General features: G+C 36.0%; 3 protein-coding genes across 4 annotated transcripts in view; 2 read left to right on the forward strand and 1 right to left on the reverse strand.

The window, feature by feature from the left end:
- LOC106677138 (apolipoprotein A-IV) overlaps positions 1-2,530 on the forward strand; it is a 5,076-nt gene extending 2,546 nt beyond the window's left edge. Inside the window, exon 2 of the mRNA XM_014414865.2 lies at positions 2,165-2,530. Coding sequence (XP_014270351.1) covers positions 2,165-2,515 — 351 coding nt within the window. The 3' untranslated portion in view covers positions 2,516-2,530. The remainder of the gene's footprint in view (positions 1-2,164) is intronic.
- Positions 1-16,463, reverse strand: part of LOC106677135 (uncharacterized) — a 167,332-nt gene that overhangs the window by 113,191 nt on the left and 37,678 nt on the right. The window lies entirely within an intron of this gene.
- On the forward strand, positions 3,528-13,134 carry LOC136796893 (TNFAIP3-interacting protein 1-like). Its single transcript, XM_067051961.1, has 2 exons — positions 3,528-3,906; positions 12,827-13,134. Exons 1-2 carry the CDS (start codon positions 3,646-3,648, stop codon positions 13,118-13,120), a joined length of 555 nt encoding a protein of 184 aa, XP_066908062.1. The 5' UTR covers positions 3,528-3,645; the 3' UTR covers positions 13,121-13,134.

The following is a 16,463-nucleotide window of genomic DNA, read 5'->3' on the forward strand; positions in this document are numbered from 1 at the left end:
TACCACCAATGGGTGGTTCCTTCCCAAGATTTTCAAGTGTATATGAAACATACTACATATTTACCTATTGTATTATTTTGTACAGTTGTAAATTACAATAAATTAATAATAAAAAAAAATTCTAATTTTATCGGTGATTTTCCTCCTCCTGCATTCAAAAGCAGTCCCTTGACACTCTTCTCCTTCACTGGTTACAGGACATGTGAACTGAAAAATTTCGGTTTGTTCTAGAAAACATACTGGACTTATAAATTTCCGTTAAGAACAAAACAACGCATTGACTCCGCTATTGAAAACTAACAAGATCAACAGGAACTACTATCACTAACGATACCTCATAGATGAACATCAGAAATTTTCGGGAAAACAACTTACCTCTTCAAATTGAAACTTAGAGCAAGGTATAGATATCCTTCTGACGCATTACAGTACATTGACTAACCGGCTAAAAATAGGCATTAGAAAATATTGAATTCAAAATCTTCATAATTTTACAGAAAACCAAAATATTGCAGACAAATCATGGCACAACTACTAAAAAGCTACCAAAATAAAAATCCTTTAAACATACACTACTTGCTATAAATAAGACTTAAATAAGGGTCACGATCAAATAAAGAAAAAACTAAAATATTTGGCGAACACCTCTTCAAAACTTTTAGCTCCCATCCTGATATCCTTAATACAACCCATCTTGAACATGTAGAAGTAGAGATAACAATCCCATTCCAGATGTTTCTTCCTCTTGAAGCCTTTCATCGCTCAGAAATAATGAGCATCATCCACCAATTACCAACCCTCCACAAAAGATCCTGGCCACGATCTCATCACATCCTACATTCTGAAACAGCTCCCTAGTATAGCCATCCTATTCCTTACCTGTTTCATTAATGCTACCCTTCGATTCACCTATTTCCCGACACTTGGAAAATGACAACAAACTTTTTCCAATATCTCTCTTAGCCACTTGTATATCCATCATCATATCGTTATATTTTCCTTCTGGCGATTTGAGAAACATCCTTGGCAAACTCGTATTAAAACGCCTCTATCCAATCCTTGATTCTATTCATATTTTCCAAAACACCAGTTTGGATTTAGAATATACCATTCAAATATACAACCGTGTCATTGGCCGTCCAATGTGTGGTGGAAATTGGAGCGCGGGATGTAGTGCACAAGACAGTCCAATGCTTGTCTGGAACCCAGGACTATTCTGTAAAATCCATCAATTTATTCCTCTTACATATTTTCTTTTAATCCTATCCTACCTCTCTGATAGAACCATTAAATTAGATCATAAGCTAGCCTAATCATTCCACTTTTCTCAGTCCGCCGGTGTACCTCAAGGTAGTATCCTAGGCCCCTTTCTCTTAACAGTTTGAACAGCTGATTTCCCAACCCGCTCTATCTCAGTCCTAATACACACCGACACACACATACACCGATGACAAATATGTACTTCCTGTAAACAATGATCCTATTAACTCTACAAGCTCTAGAGACACAAATAACATCTAAGGACTGGAGAATCAAAATAAGTTCTAACAAATTCCATTGTATCACCTTTACTCTCCGTTGTAAACCTTTCCTTTCCTACCCTACATTATCTTTTTTTAGTATTCCTCTAAATCATGTTGAACTGGTTCGGTACTTAGAAACTAAGTACTACTAACTACTCCATCTTGACAAGAGACTTACTTGGAATCCCCATACCAGACTGAAACGACAAGATACTGCTCTTGGATTTCAATTACTATAGCGCCTGCTTAACATACAATCTAAACTTCCCATTTAATACAAAAAGCTCTTATATGCTGAGATAATCAGACCAGTTTGGACATACGAAATTGAGCTTTGGGGCTCCATCAAATCATCAAATTCCTCACCATAAAATCTTTTATGCTCCTTATTACATCACAAATAAGTTCATACACAAAGACCCCAACATCCCATTCGTTGTAGATTTGGCCCGAAATAGATAATTTACGTACTTCAGAGTTAATTGCGAGAAGTTACAAAGTCGAATTCACCAGCAAAAAAAAAAATCCTCATTCATTATAACCGATACCTACCAAGTTTCATTCGTGTATATTTGGTTATATATCAACAAGAATATATTTGTCAAGTTTATATAGTACAGCTAAATATAATGTTTTTTCAGGCAGATGATGTCTGTAAAAGCCTTGGAGGTCTTTTAGAGCGACTTAAACAAGCAAACGTTAGTGGGTCTACGAAGAACGATCTGCAACAGAAGACAGAAGACCTTATGAAAAAAATATATGAGTTCAAGGAACACGCGCAAACTCTGTCTCAGGATATTATGGACCAAATCAAAGACCTTAACGAGACGTATTCTAAAGTCAATGAAAACAGATATAAAGAGATGGTTTCGACTATCGGGGAGTTAGCCAAAATATTTACTGAAGCCACTAATAAAGATCCTGCGAAAAAATATTCAATGTTTTGTTCTAGTACTAGTGAGGCGGTCCAATGTTGTTTGTTAGAGGTTTAATAGGAGTTGAAAGTAACTGTAGTGCGGTGCGAGCATAATACAGCTCTCACTTACCAGCCAACATACGTCATTCGTCGTGTCTTTGTCTATCGTACCGGTGTAAAATTTAGAGAAAAATAACAAAAGCAATAAAAAAACACGGTCACTCTATCTAAACTTTATACCAATACAAAAGACAAAAAAAATTGAGCTACAATCTGATATAACGAAATTCCCCGTGAAAAGAAATATAGGAAATTCTATTTTGGAACTTCAGAACAGTGTTTCAAAATAACGATATAACAAGCAAAACCAACAAACCTGTCCAAAGAGCTCTCGCTACATATTTTTAAAAAACAAGACATATATAGATTCAAATTTGATGCACCAAAAATCATACATCAGGAAAAAAACGACTTTAAGCGAAATTTAAAAGAAATGATTACTATAGGAAAATATAAGAATCGAGCTATCAATAAAAAAAATGATATACAAAACATAAATTCACGTTTCTCTAACCTAAGAAATACACAAGACATGATTAGCAACACAAAACAGAAACAAACCAAATATAAATAACAGACGGACTTCCTGCTAAGGAAACAAGGGTTATAGTACAAGAGCCCAAGAGGAGGAAAAAGTCAGTTATTTCACCCCAAGTTTTGATTACTTTAATGAAAACTATGTATAATTACGAGTCAAAATTAATGAGTCTCCCAAGTATAGGTAGGGGGAATACAAAATTACGGCTGTTTCAAAGCGATAAGAAACAATAATTTTTCATTCGGAGCTCTATATCTCGAAAAGTAGGAACAACACAAGAAAATCCAAGAGAAAGTAATTCAACAATGATACTCCAAATCGATTTATGCGATATTGACTTCTTGAGACTCATCTATAACAGTCACGAAGTTACTTTGGTTTAATTTCGATTTTATGAGCATTACAGTATTTGTATACAAATAAATATGGCTGAATGAGTTTCCTACACATATTGACTATTTACCAGCAAACTTATTAATCCAGATCATATGTTTTTTTCTTACTTTTAATTTTATTGCTCTGAGCTATTTACAGTAAACTATCTATGGAATTAGAAAAATAAAATTGTAACTGCATTCAGCTAAATCATCATTCTTTTCATAATAATCATGGCGGGATTAAAGAAATATTGTGATCAACTTATGAAAGGCATGGAAAACCTGATAACCGAAGAACAGAAGGAGACGTTCCTAAATGAAGTGGTGAATGTGACTGCAGAGAGCCTGGAAGGTTTCCAGCAGTTGAGGGAGCATATCAAGAACGTGGTATCGACGAGGCAGGAAGCAGAAGAAGTCATGAACCGGCTAGAGAACGCCTTCGTCGAGTTCCAGACCAACGTCGAAACGAATCAGGACAGGCGTCGCCAACAGGTAATAGCCAGCGGATAGTAATTACCTCTTTGTCTACTATCATCATTCTTATTTACTTTTTTTTCTTATTTAAAGTTATGACTTCATATTGACAACGACCAGGTAATTAGTTAATTTATATAGTAAATTGACTTCCATGTGTTAAGACTTATTCCAAATCGCTCCTGCAATTGCACGAAGGACTTTCCGTTCAAATGTCTCGATTCCCATTTCTAGGGTAACTGTTAGAGCCGAGATGTCGCTGCCGTATATCAGATCTGGCTTCATCACGTTGTTGTACACCCTTACCTTCAGTTTCGTAGAGTTTTCGACTTTTTCGGGATTCTTAGCGGAGAGAAGCATCTGTTTGCGCTTTTTATACGCTACTCAATCTCAGTCCGTTGATCATTTATTGCTTTTATTATTTATTTTTTCCTACGCCAAAGGAGGCATTTCTGCCATTTTGTTTCGAACGGCCCAGTATAGTTTAGCTTTGCTGAAGTAACTCCTGCCTGTAATCAAGTCCGCCGCTGCCGCACATGCAAATATGTGATCGCCAGTCATCTCACCAACTTCACACAGGACACAGTCTGAAGACTCAGTCACTCCTATTTTCTTCAGGTGCCACCGCAAATAGTCATGTTCAGTAGCCAACCCGAAGCAAGCCACTGACACCGCTCTTGGTAAAGTCAAAGTAGGGCGCCTCTTAGGATCTAGCAATGCCGCCCAGTTCTTGCCCACACATTCTCCTCGACTCCTTTTCTCTGTTCTTTCAGTGTCCATGGTGATAGGAAGAAGCTGCTGTGGTTGGCTAGCCCCTAACCGTGGAAGTCGATCCGCCTCCTCATTCCCATGTGTATACCGCAATGGGCTGGAATCCACTGCATTACCAATACTTTAAGTATTTCTCTTTTTACATTCTATGGATTTCCGGCATGCGAAAATTCTAGCGTTAGTTGAGGGACGTCCAGAGGCTATTGCTAGCAGTGCTGCTCTATAATCCGACAGCAGAACTATCTTCTTTGGGCAGGCACGAGTAAGCTTTTCTAAAGCTAAAGTAATAGCACCTACCTCGCCATCAAAATTGGTAGCGTTTGCTCAAGCAGGTGCTGACAGTTGGAACATGCTACTATAGACAGCTGCACCTGCATTTTTATTTGCCTCTGTAGCTGACCCGTCGGTGTATACACGGATCCATTCAGGCTCAGGGTAGCGCTCGTGGTAGAGTGGCCAATGCCACAGTCTTTCAGAGACTCGATCTCTGCCTGCAGTTGCATGTGTGGTGGCATTGGAATTGGTGTCGATTTAGCCGCATCGGTAATAATCCTCAATGCCTTATTTTTAACTATATCAAGACGTCCCAGCACTGAATCGGTAGCTGTGACCATAATCCCAGAGCCATATTCCAGGACTGATCTTATATATGACCTATATGCATGTCTTAAAACCTCAGCGGCTGCTCCCCATTTTATGGCTGTGATTCGTTTCACAAGTCGCAGTCTTGATTCTCCTTTATCTGCAGCATGCTTACATTGCTTAGTTCAGGTTAACTTATCATCCAGGAGCAGTCCTAGATATTTCGCTTCACGACTCCTGCTAATGGCCTGATTATCAAGATTCACTCGGAGCTCATGCTGCTTTGTAGAAAGGGTAAATAGTTGGAACTGTCTTTTGCGTATTGATAATCATTTCGTTTTCTTCTGCCCAGCTCTCCAGAACCTTTACGGTATTCGTTGGCCTAATTGCTTTTATTATGGAGCAAATGTATTTAAACCGGTCGACTTTTGGAAACGATTCGCCATCCACGCAGACCATATCGCTAGGGAGGATTTTTCATCTTATAATCATATTCTTTGTTTTATCTCCATTTACTTGCAAGCCTTAAAGTCAGCATTAAAGTCTTTGCTAGTCTTTTCTTGTCACCTCGGTATCTTCCTAGGACCGCAATTTCGTCCACGTATGCCAGGACTTAATATTTCATTGATATTATTTTCTAGTAAAATTTTTTCGAAGGTGTAGTAATTGAAAACTATTGTATAAACTGAACCAAACAATCTTGTAATCAATAGAATTTTCAATTAGTAACCCTTTGAAATCTTATTATGTTAAAAATCATAAAATTTGAAATAAATCGATGGGCGATAAAGCGATCTGAATATTGTGTAGCAATTGGATGATTAGGCTAATAGTCGAATCTTTGTCCACAATAATCTTTTGGATTACTGAACCAATTTATGTCCTATTTTTACAAAATGTTCCCTTTCAACATGGGAATCAAATGAAAACATTTAAATACAATGAGATCCCCAAATTCTCAAAAACTGTACAACAGCACATCACACGGAGACACATTAAATTCTTCGACAGTCTCCCTGCTTCCTTCAATCCAGTATTCCAGTCTATCACCCCATCCCCCCTTCCCGCGAGGTGGCAAGGCAGGAAAGGTCCCAAAAACCCTATTAACATCACCTCATAGCTCCATCTTCTGATGCACCCCAACCCCCTCCCTCACACTTCTTTTGATTTCAGACTGTTTCTCTTATCATTTCACCATTATCTATTGTCTTTATTATTTTTATTTTTTATTTATCTTTATTTTTATTTTTATTTTATTTTTTATCATATATGCGATACAACACGAGGAGGCCCCTCACCTCCGGACTCAAAATAGCTCCTGAATGGATAACACATATGCAAAATTAAATATAACAGGTAACCTTAAAATACCAAAGGTAGTAAAAGGTAAGACACAACACGAATTACTTTTCTTTCTTGCACAGTAATGCACTACTAATCCACATTTTATTTCTGTTTTTAGAGGGTTCGGAAAAAAAAAAAAAAGAGAAAAAAAAAAAAAATTCTCAAGTAGAAAAAAAGTTATTAGTAAAATTAAGCGTTTTCGGTTTGTATCTCAGAAAGTATACTTTTTTTCACAGTTATTGTATAGATCCATCTCTTTCTGAAGAATAAGAAAAAAATATCCGCTGATTTCATTAAACGATAATATATTCGCAAAAAATTATAAAAACATAATGTGGGGTAAAGCAGGTCAACAATTTTTTTTTTTTAGAAAAATAAAATAATTCGTTTTTAGTGTCGCCTTAAAGTAAATTTTTGAAGGAAATTGAAAATTGTTCATCTTGATTTATTTGGAGGATTTCTTTTTTTTTTTCAGTGACTCTTGTTTGTATAATCATTATAGAGCCTAAACCACAGCCTTGGTGTAGATTACTTGAGTCGTGTCGAAGTTATTTCTATTTTTTAAATTTTTCAAAAGAAACCAAAGGCCAATGCAGGGTGTTGGATTTACACGTCCAATTTGGTGAATTTATTATTCAATCATGAGAAATCATATATTTTGGTGCCCTCTTCAACGTAAAATCAAGATACCATGAATCATGTGATACCGTCACAGATCTAGTTATATTTACGTCTCGACAGCCTGGTCGCTTGAACACAGGCGTTCATCATAAGTCTCTCTACTCCCTGGTCACTTGTTCGATCACCGTACACACACTCATTATGCTAGCCTGCGTTCGTAGGAAGAACGTCAGCCGTCACCACAGCATCCTGAGAAACAATCACTCTCTCTTTTACTTGTCCCTTCAAGGACTTAATTTTGTACAGTAATCGATCATATGATGACATTAAATTGTTTCAAAATTTCACACAATTTATTTTACACAACTAAATAAAGGGCTTCCGGTGGTAAGAAAACTGAAAAAATTTATTTTCCTATTTTTTTCGAAAATTATTATAAAAGGGTTTCTTGAGGTTCTAAAAACGAATATAAACTTTGTTTCACTCCTAGAAAATCTCTTACCACACTTTGATAGGTCAGTCAGTCTGAATTTTTTTTCAATGTAGTATTAATATTGAAGAACAGTGTTATTCGAAAATTATTTATATTTTATGTAGTCTATACATAACAGTATCATAAATAATAAATTGTCTTAAAGAATAAGAAAAAAATACATAAATCAGACGAGTACAAAGGATGAGTTAGTTGTTACCACACTTGGAGACATCAATCTGTCAGACCAATATATATAAGAAAATAAAGCTTGAATATTAACCATGTAGTTCCCCAGCGAAACCTAGTGGCAGCGTATTGAACTTTTTCCTGAGAAACTTCTGCTACCATCCGGTAGGTTGCGTTAATTTGATGTGATATTTGTTTTACATTTAAATGTGGTCTTACAAGTTTGCAGAGTTGGGCAAATATTATTCAAATGGCGAGAGACGAATACTTTTTTATTTGTGAATTTTCTCTTCAAATGATTATTCGTACAAAAACATATAATTAACCATCGGAATACTTTTTCATTCGTCATTATTTTACACGAATAATCAATTATTCGGGCAAAACAATTCGAATAACCATTTGAATACTTTTATATTCGTCTATTTTATAGAAAAATAATCTCTTATTCGAAAAAATTAAATGATTAACCGTCCAAATACGTTTGTATTTGTATAAAGGCGACATTTTTTGTCTTACAGCTATACATAGATATATTTTATGATCGCGTATAGATTAATTTTTACTTTTCTGATTTGTAACTTATAAGGGTCCCTTTTTATGTTTTGGGATATGTAGAATATGAAAATAAATCGATACGCGATACTAAATTCGATAGTACTTTTATATTCTACATATCTCAAAACATATAAAGTGACCCTAATATGTCCGTGATCAAGAAAGTTAAAATAAATCGAAACGCAATAATTAAATCTATACCCATCAAATTATAAAATCAATAGCATTTTTATTTTTGGTATATATTGAAACATATAAAGAACATGATAGAAATCAGAAAAGTTCATATAAATCGATACGAGATCTTAATTAAAATCGACATCATTTTCATATTCTGCATTTCTCAGAACGTGTAAATGGACCGTACCGTTACACGTTGGAAATCAAGAAAGTTAAAATAAATCGATTGCATTTTCATATTCTGCATATCCTAAAACCTAAAAACCTATGAGTTAGAAATGAAAAAATCTATATGGGATCTTGCAAATGCGCGAATGTGCAAGCTTGGAGATAGTTTAATTGAATTGGATGGTGCAAGTTGGCTAGAAGTTGAATGTCAGTTTTTGGGCACAAACCAAAGTGCAATTCATCCACATTTGTATGGTTTTAGAACTGCCAACAAATGAATATTTGTGCTCTTCGTGCTTTATTTAATTAAAGAATTTCTCCAACCTTTGGATTCAATAATTAACTCTTGTTAAAGATTGTATATTTTAAAATTCTATCGATTCGGTGTAAATTCATTTCAAATATTGGTAATTAACTTTAGAAGTTTATTTTTTATATAATACATCCCTAAATTAATATTTATGAAGACATTGTATGTCTAGGTAATTAAATTAACACGTTTCTAATAAAAATTCTAGAAGGAAGGTTGAAGTAAAAGGTTCTATAATACTATTTCTATGATTTTTTTTAATCTACAACCTTGCTAATTGCTTTGCTGACTTTGCTGATATTTACGTTACCTTTTATTTTTCCTTTCATTATTTCCTTCTTTTATATTGTTGGAATATGTACAATATTTGCTATTTGGTAACACTGATTGTATGATAACAAGTGAGAAGGTTCTAGTAGCTTCAACATTGTTATATGCCCGTACAGTTGATTTAAATATAGTTTTTTTGAACAGTGATAAATGTTTTCTTTACAATATAACATATATAATGAAAATCCAATGGAATAGCCGTCTAAAATCAAAAAAACACAAAAGCATGTGGACATTGACGTTTGTTGTTTTCTATATTTACCAATTTGTAGACGGATTTGTGGCAAGTGCCAAACGTAAAGATCCAGCATAACATCACATTAACCACGCAATTTGCCATTGGCCACTCCTTATGCCATACTATTAAATATCTAAAATTATGAAATAATTAATATAGATATTGTTATTAAATTATGGTAAGTGATTACAGGTGTAAGATAAAACATTTTTTTTAAATTGTTTAAAATTTCATTTTTTCAGTTACTATATTTTGCAACCAAATGCCTCGTATATACAGGGTGTCCTTTTTAGATGGCCCGGCTGAATTTCTCTTGATCGGATAGTGTTATTATACAAAATTAAAAAATACGTATTTGATGTTTTTAAGCCTAGTTAAAGATGCCGACCTGCTTTTGAAAAAAAAAAAATCATACGGGGTGTCTCAGACCCAGTACAACTTTCAAAATTACAAATGAGAACTTATGACATCCGATCATCCTTTTAATGAATTTTCAAACTGAAATCAATGGTGGAAACAAAATTTGATTCGGTCAATAAATTACAAAGTTTAAAGAAAATACACAATACATTTTGCTTGTTAATTTAATTGAAAAATCCATACATACCATATCCAGCGGTTGGTGAACCTATATAGCATGTTCAAACTGCCTGCCTTCTTTGAAGATACAAAGATCGGTTGTTCTTAGCCATTCTTCGCTGGTGCTCAGTGCGATGGACCAATCGCCTAGCATCATTCACTCTTTGCTAGGCGATGGACCAATCGCCCAGCATCATTCACTCTTTGCTAGGGGATGGACCAATCGCCCAGCATCATTCACTCTTTGCTAGGCGATGGGCTAATCGCCTAGCATCATTCACTCTTTGCTAGGGGATGGACCAATCGCCCAGCATCATTCGCTCTTTGCTATATTTCTTCAACTCATCCTGCAGGGTTATGTTTCGCAAAAAAACCTGTTTTTCAAATATCCCCATAACAAGAAGTCAGAGTTAGATCGGATTACCAAGGAGGTCAACAGATGGGGCCGTGAGCCCCCCTCCTCCCCCCCCCATCCACCACTGCCAGGAGAGTGACAATTTAAGTAATTTCTCATCTGCAGAGGTTTCTGATTCGGGGTGTCTTAGACCCAATACACCTTTAAAATTTAAAAATGGAAACCTATGACTTCCGATACATCATTTTAATGCATAATAATAGTGATTGATCAATAAATTACAAAGTTGTGGTACTAGGTTAAAGAAAAAATAATAAATTTGTTTGGTATCTACATATTCTTTTAAATTTTTTTTTACACAGGAAATAATTTGCTCGCTTCGTGTTTGTTATCTTTTTAGTTCAAATTCATAAGAAAAAGTTTGTTTTAAAGATGTAGTGAAGGATAGAAACACGTTTCCGAATGAGATAAGCTATATTCTCTGTTATTGCTTAACGAAATGGTCTTACGAAAACTTATTTTAATCCCTGGAAACAAACAACTTTTACAACAATACTTACAACCATTCTGTTTGCCTAATTAATATTAAGTAGTCAGTCAGAATGAACCGACGAGTGCAGGTTTCTTGTCAGAAAAAAACTGATATCTACAATTGTTTTATTGAAAGTGGTGCTATTGCTCGCCGTAAAGTCGTCTAGTACTCCCAGAAATTTCCCGATCGTCCCCAAGTGAACCACTAAACATTTATTCCTGTTGCTCACAATATAAAGAGATACGGATCCACCAAGAAATCAGCAAGCGATTTCGACCAGGACTAGACATTTTACTGTATGTCATGGAAAATTTAAATTCTTCTCAAAAATCAAAATTAGGAATGTGCTGCGAACTTAAATAATTTTAAACCCAATCGCTCTTGTCTTGTCCAGGGGCTTCGAACTTAGATTATGACAAGCACTTAATGTTCTTTGCATATAAATGTCGATTGCGGGAGTCGAGAAAACATTCTCCCATATAACTTGGGAACTGACGAATCAAAGTTCATCACAAATGGTCTATTGAATCGTTGGAATTTTCGAACTTGGGCGCAGGAAAATTTCATAATATCGTATACTAGTCACAACCAGGTGGTTATAAGCATCAATGTATGGTTTAGTCATCTCGAAAATAAATAAATCGGTCCTTATTTCTACTGAAAGAATTTGAATGAAGCTCAGTTTCTAAATATCTTGAAAGAGGAATTAACTACTCCACTAGATGTTCCTCTCGAGCATCGGCGAAGAATGGTACTGCAGCTAGATGGATACCCCACACAGAAATCTCTTAAATCATCACTATCATGGTAGTGGTAGTTGTTGGCCTCTTCGATCACCTGATCTATCTCTGTTAGACTTTTTCTTGTGGGGGTATTTGAAAAACAGGTTTTATGCCATCCATAACCGTGCCAAATCAGTTGAAGAAATGCAGGAAAGAGTGTACAATGCTTGTCGATTGGACCCTTCTCAGTCCATCAAACTGAATACCAACAAAGAGTGGCTAAGAAGATCCAATCTTTGTATCTTAACAGAAGGCAGGCAGCTTGAACAGAATATGTAGGTTTACCAACCACTGGATGTAGTTTGTAAGGATTATTCAATTAAATTAGCTTGAATTTTTTTTTTTTTTTTTGACTTTTTAATTTATTGACCGATTTAAATTCTGATTTCAGTTAAAAAAATCCATTAAAATGATGTATCATGTAGCGGAAGGCATAGGTTCTCATTTGAAATTTTAAAGTTGTACTGGGTCTGACACCACCTATTATTTTTTTAAAAAAAAACAGATGAGAATCTGAAACTAGACTGATAAACATGAAATGGGTATATTTTGTTTTTTTATAACGTTACTGGTACTGGTACTGGTATTTGGTGAGGGGGACAAGTCCGGCAAGTGGTCCTAACGGTCCTTTTTCCCAACCCCTGGCGGCTATCTAGCTTACTTACCAAGGTGGGGGTGCCAAGATTCATTCTTCGAGACCGCCGAAAAATGAATGTTTACTGCCCCTAGGTGGGAATCGAACCCACAACGTTCTGAACCGAGCGCACTGGGACCTGCGCCCCAACCCGCACGGCCGTCACGTCCCTGTTTTATAATGTTATCCAATCTATAGAAATTCAGCCAGGTCATCTAAAAACGACACCCTGCATATTCAGAAATATATTTATTTTTCAATTTTGTATAACCGTGGTATAATATTATTTCCAGACAGAGAATGTCTTTTACAAGGTCGAAACTCTTTTGGAAGAATTCCGTCGAATAGAAGCTGACGTGTCTGAGAAGGAAGAACTGATACTGAAGACAGAAAACCTAAGGGGAAGAATTAGTACGTTAATGGAAAATCAAGTACCTCTGCCTCAGGAAATTATCTATGAAATGAAAGAATTGTATACCTTGTACTCAAAATTCAACAGCGCTAAAAGTCTTGAGATAAAGGGAATCGTCGATGAGATCCTTCAAATTTTTACTAGTCTTAATAAAGGCTTAGTAAAAAAATATTAAATATTTTTATTTAACCCTCGTGAGTTAGCCCTATATTTCCAAACAAACTTGTTGTATTTTTGGTATCAAAAAAGGTAATAAAGTGTGAAAACCTAAATTTGGGGAATCTGGTAGTGGGTTCGGATTTGGAATCATATACACAACTAGAAAATTAGGTTAATTATGTTGTGCTTATTTGGGAGTGGGATGGCTTAGGGGTAATGCACTGTGCAACTATCTCCAAGGACCTGCCCGATGTTCGAATCTGTCTATGGAAGATAATTATAGGCCTTTGGGTTCGGGAACCCTCCAGAGTTCACTTAGCCTTATAAAGTGGGTAACCTAAATTGAAGAAAAATCTAGGGGTCGAAAGTGATTCTGACCAACACCTCCAACAGAAGGGAATGTTCCTATGCCAAAATGTCATCTAGATATTGAGTAGACCCTTGACTGGCTAATACATCTCTCTAAATTGTCATCGAATTTTCCATATTTTCATAAACCCATATACGCAAATAATCATAGTATTATCAAAAATCAAGTACAACCTGTCTCATTATTGATACAATCACCTTGTGGTATGTTATACCTTTTTATTCTATTCACAGACGTTTGGGTGCACTTGTAAATAAATATTAATCTGTTCAGTTCCACTTTAAAGACAGTTCTTTCAGTCAACCTAACCAAGCACTCCAAGAGTTAATCTGGACACAGGGTTCACTCACCCTCGTTCATGATTTTTTTTTTTTGGCACTTACAGCCTTTTCAATTTCTATGCCTCAATTGATTCTTTCCTAACCTCGAAACATTTGGAAGATAAAACGGAAAATAAAAATTCCGAGGATATAAAGTCTAAATATTTCAATAAAACCTTTAGCCAGCAAGTAAATAGGAAGTTCATCGGAACCCGAAGCCATCTGCTGGAGGTGGACAGTGAGCGGGAATCATGACGCAGTATCGGGGAAACAATACCGCAGTTGCGACAGGACATGGTGGCACTACTGTCACTATCCATCGATCCCTTTCACATCACTTAGTCCTTCTACAAGTCCGAAATTTCCTACAAACCACAGCCATAACGATCCAAACTTCTCTCTTTCCCAAAACACTTGTAGCGAGTTAGTCCCCACCCAGAATTCCCACTTCCCAACCTCAATTCAATTTCTTCTTTGATTTCCTTGGTCACTATTTCCTTCTAGGTGCAGACCTTAATGCAAAAAAATAACAATAGGGAGCTATAACCACCAATTCCCGTGGCCGATCACTCCTGCCTGCAATCAATTCCCTGCGTTGCAACATTCTTTGACCCGATTCGAGAATTGGCCAACCATCGAACCGAGTCCTTCAATTCCTACCTCTCTTCCCTAGAAGAGTTCTACTCACGACAATTACCTCTGGAACATGACAAAATGCTAAAATCCAAATACATTTCCCACCCCCTCTGACGAGATGATAGCACATGGGCAGCATCTGACAAAGATAACGAAGAAAAACTAGCCATTTACGTTTCTCACACATTCACTCCTCTTCCTGAACTTCATCCTGACCAAACCGAAACAAAAGAAGAATACCTATCGTCACCAATCCCACTCTTCTTACCTCCTAGTGCAGTTACCCCTTCTGAGGTCAAATATCAACTAAAGATGCCTCCTCATAAATCTCCAGGGTATGATCTTCTGACTTCTCAAATCCTTTGTCAACTTCCTCCCAAAGCTATAATATTCCTTACATATCTCTATAATTGTATCTTTAGAACAACCAACTTTCCTGCCCTGTGGAAACACTACATTATAATTCTCTTTCCAAAACCAGGAAGACCTCCTAATAATCCTGCTTTCTATAGATCCTATAGATGTTTGAAACAATCCTCCTAAAACAATTTCCTATCCATGGTTGAATTACAGAGTTTTCCCGCACATCAATTTGGATTCAATACGGCTATCCTATCCTCCCATTCTGATCCTGTAATAGCCCCATCCAATCTCCAAACACACCTCATCCCGATTGAACAATGGTGCCACCAATGGCGAATAAGAGTCAATGAATCGAAATGCACCCAGGTGACTTTCATCCTCCACTGCAGCTTCTGTCCACCTGTTACTTTTAATAATATTCCTCTACTCAGATCCGACACGATACCTTGGGTTCATCTTAGACAAAAGACTCACCTGGAACCAACATACTAGACTTAAAAGATAAGAAGTCAACAGACAATTCAGCCAATTGTACCGACTACTCAGCAGGACCTCTCATCTCTCAATAGAAAACAAACTTCTAATTTATAAGACTATACTCAGCCCTATCTGGACCTACGGACTTGAACTTTGGGGAACAGCTAAACTATCTAACATCAAACAAATCTAATCTTTTCAATCCAAAATCCTTCCAACTATAGTCAATGCACCCTACTACGTTTCCAACCGAACACTACACCATGACCTTCGTGTTACATTTTGTCCTTGACCTCATACCAACCAAATTCCATATAATATTTTTAATCATCCTAATCCTTTGGTTCAATCCTTATCCAGTTCCACCCATCCCTACCTTCCACCTCGAAGGTTGAAACGGCAGTGGCCTGGAGACATATTTTAAAATAAAAATGGACAATCAGAGTTTTGACAGTGGTCAGATGTTCCATTCAAGTTGAATGTTTGCGGCTTTACCGCAATTGCTCAGCCTCCACTGGCTCATTACGTGTGATGCGGCGAGAGGGATGCGCTGGGATCTTTTGAGCTCTGCTCTACCCCTCACACGTGGAGGATAGAGTGGGCTCAGTGATCCACAGGTCGATTGTGTAAATATTGTATATAAGAATGTAAATGTGACTAGAGATTATTTTGTTTATTTATTTTTTCATGCGCATAGTTTGATTATGTTCATTTTCTTTATCTTTCTGTTTATATATATTTTATGAGAGATTTAATTTATTTTTATGAACTATTTTTTTTTAATAATATTTTATAATAATCATTCTTCACTCCTACCTATTGCCCACAACAGTGTGGCTGATTGTAATATCAATCAATAAAGTTAAAAAAAAAAATAAATACTCCATTTAAAGAGGGCACTAGCCTTTCCAGAAACTGAAGATAATATATTTCCATAACAATAATAATTTTTTCTATTAAAATGTCGATCATTGTAACCTTATTTAAAATTTTCTATCGATTTTTAACATGTTTCAACATCACAATTAAATTTTCTAATATGTGCTGTAATTAGAGACGGCACTTCTTTTCCTTTTCTTATCCACATTTTTTTACATTCTAATTTATATTACATTACAATGGTAGGACAAATGGCTTTGGAGGTGGGCTATTTTATGAAGAAAAGTGTTATACAGATAAAATATACAAAACTA

The sequence above is a fragment of the Halyomorpha halys genome, unplaced genomic scaffold, assembly GCF_000696795.3.
Source record: "Halyomorpha halys isolate HHAL.00 unplaced genomic scaffold, Hhal_1.1 Scaffold88.1, whole genome shotgun sequence".
NCBI classification, from domain to species: domain Eukaryota; kingdom Metazoa; phylum Arthropoda; class Insecta; order Hemiptera; family Pentatomidae; genus Halyomorpha; species Halyomorpha halys.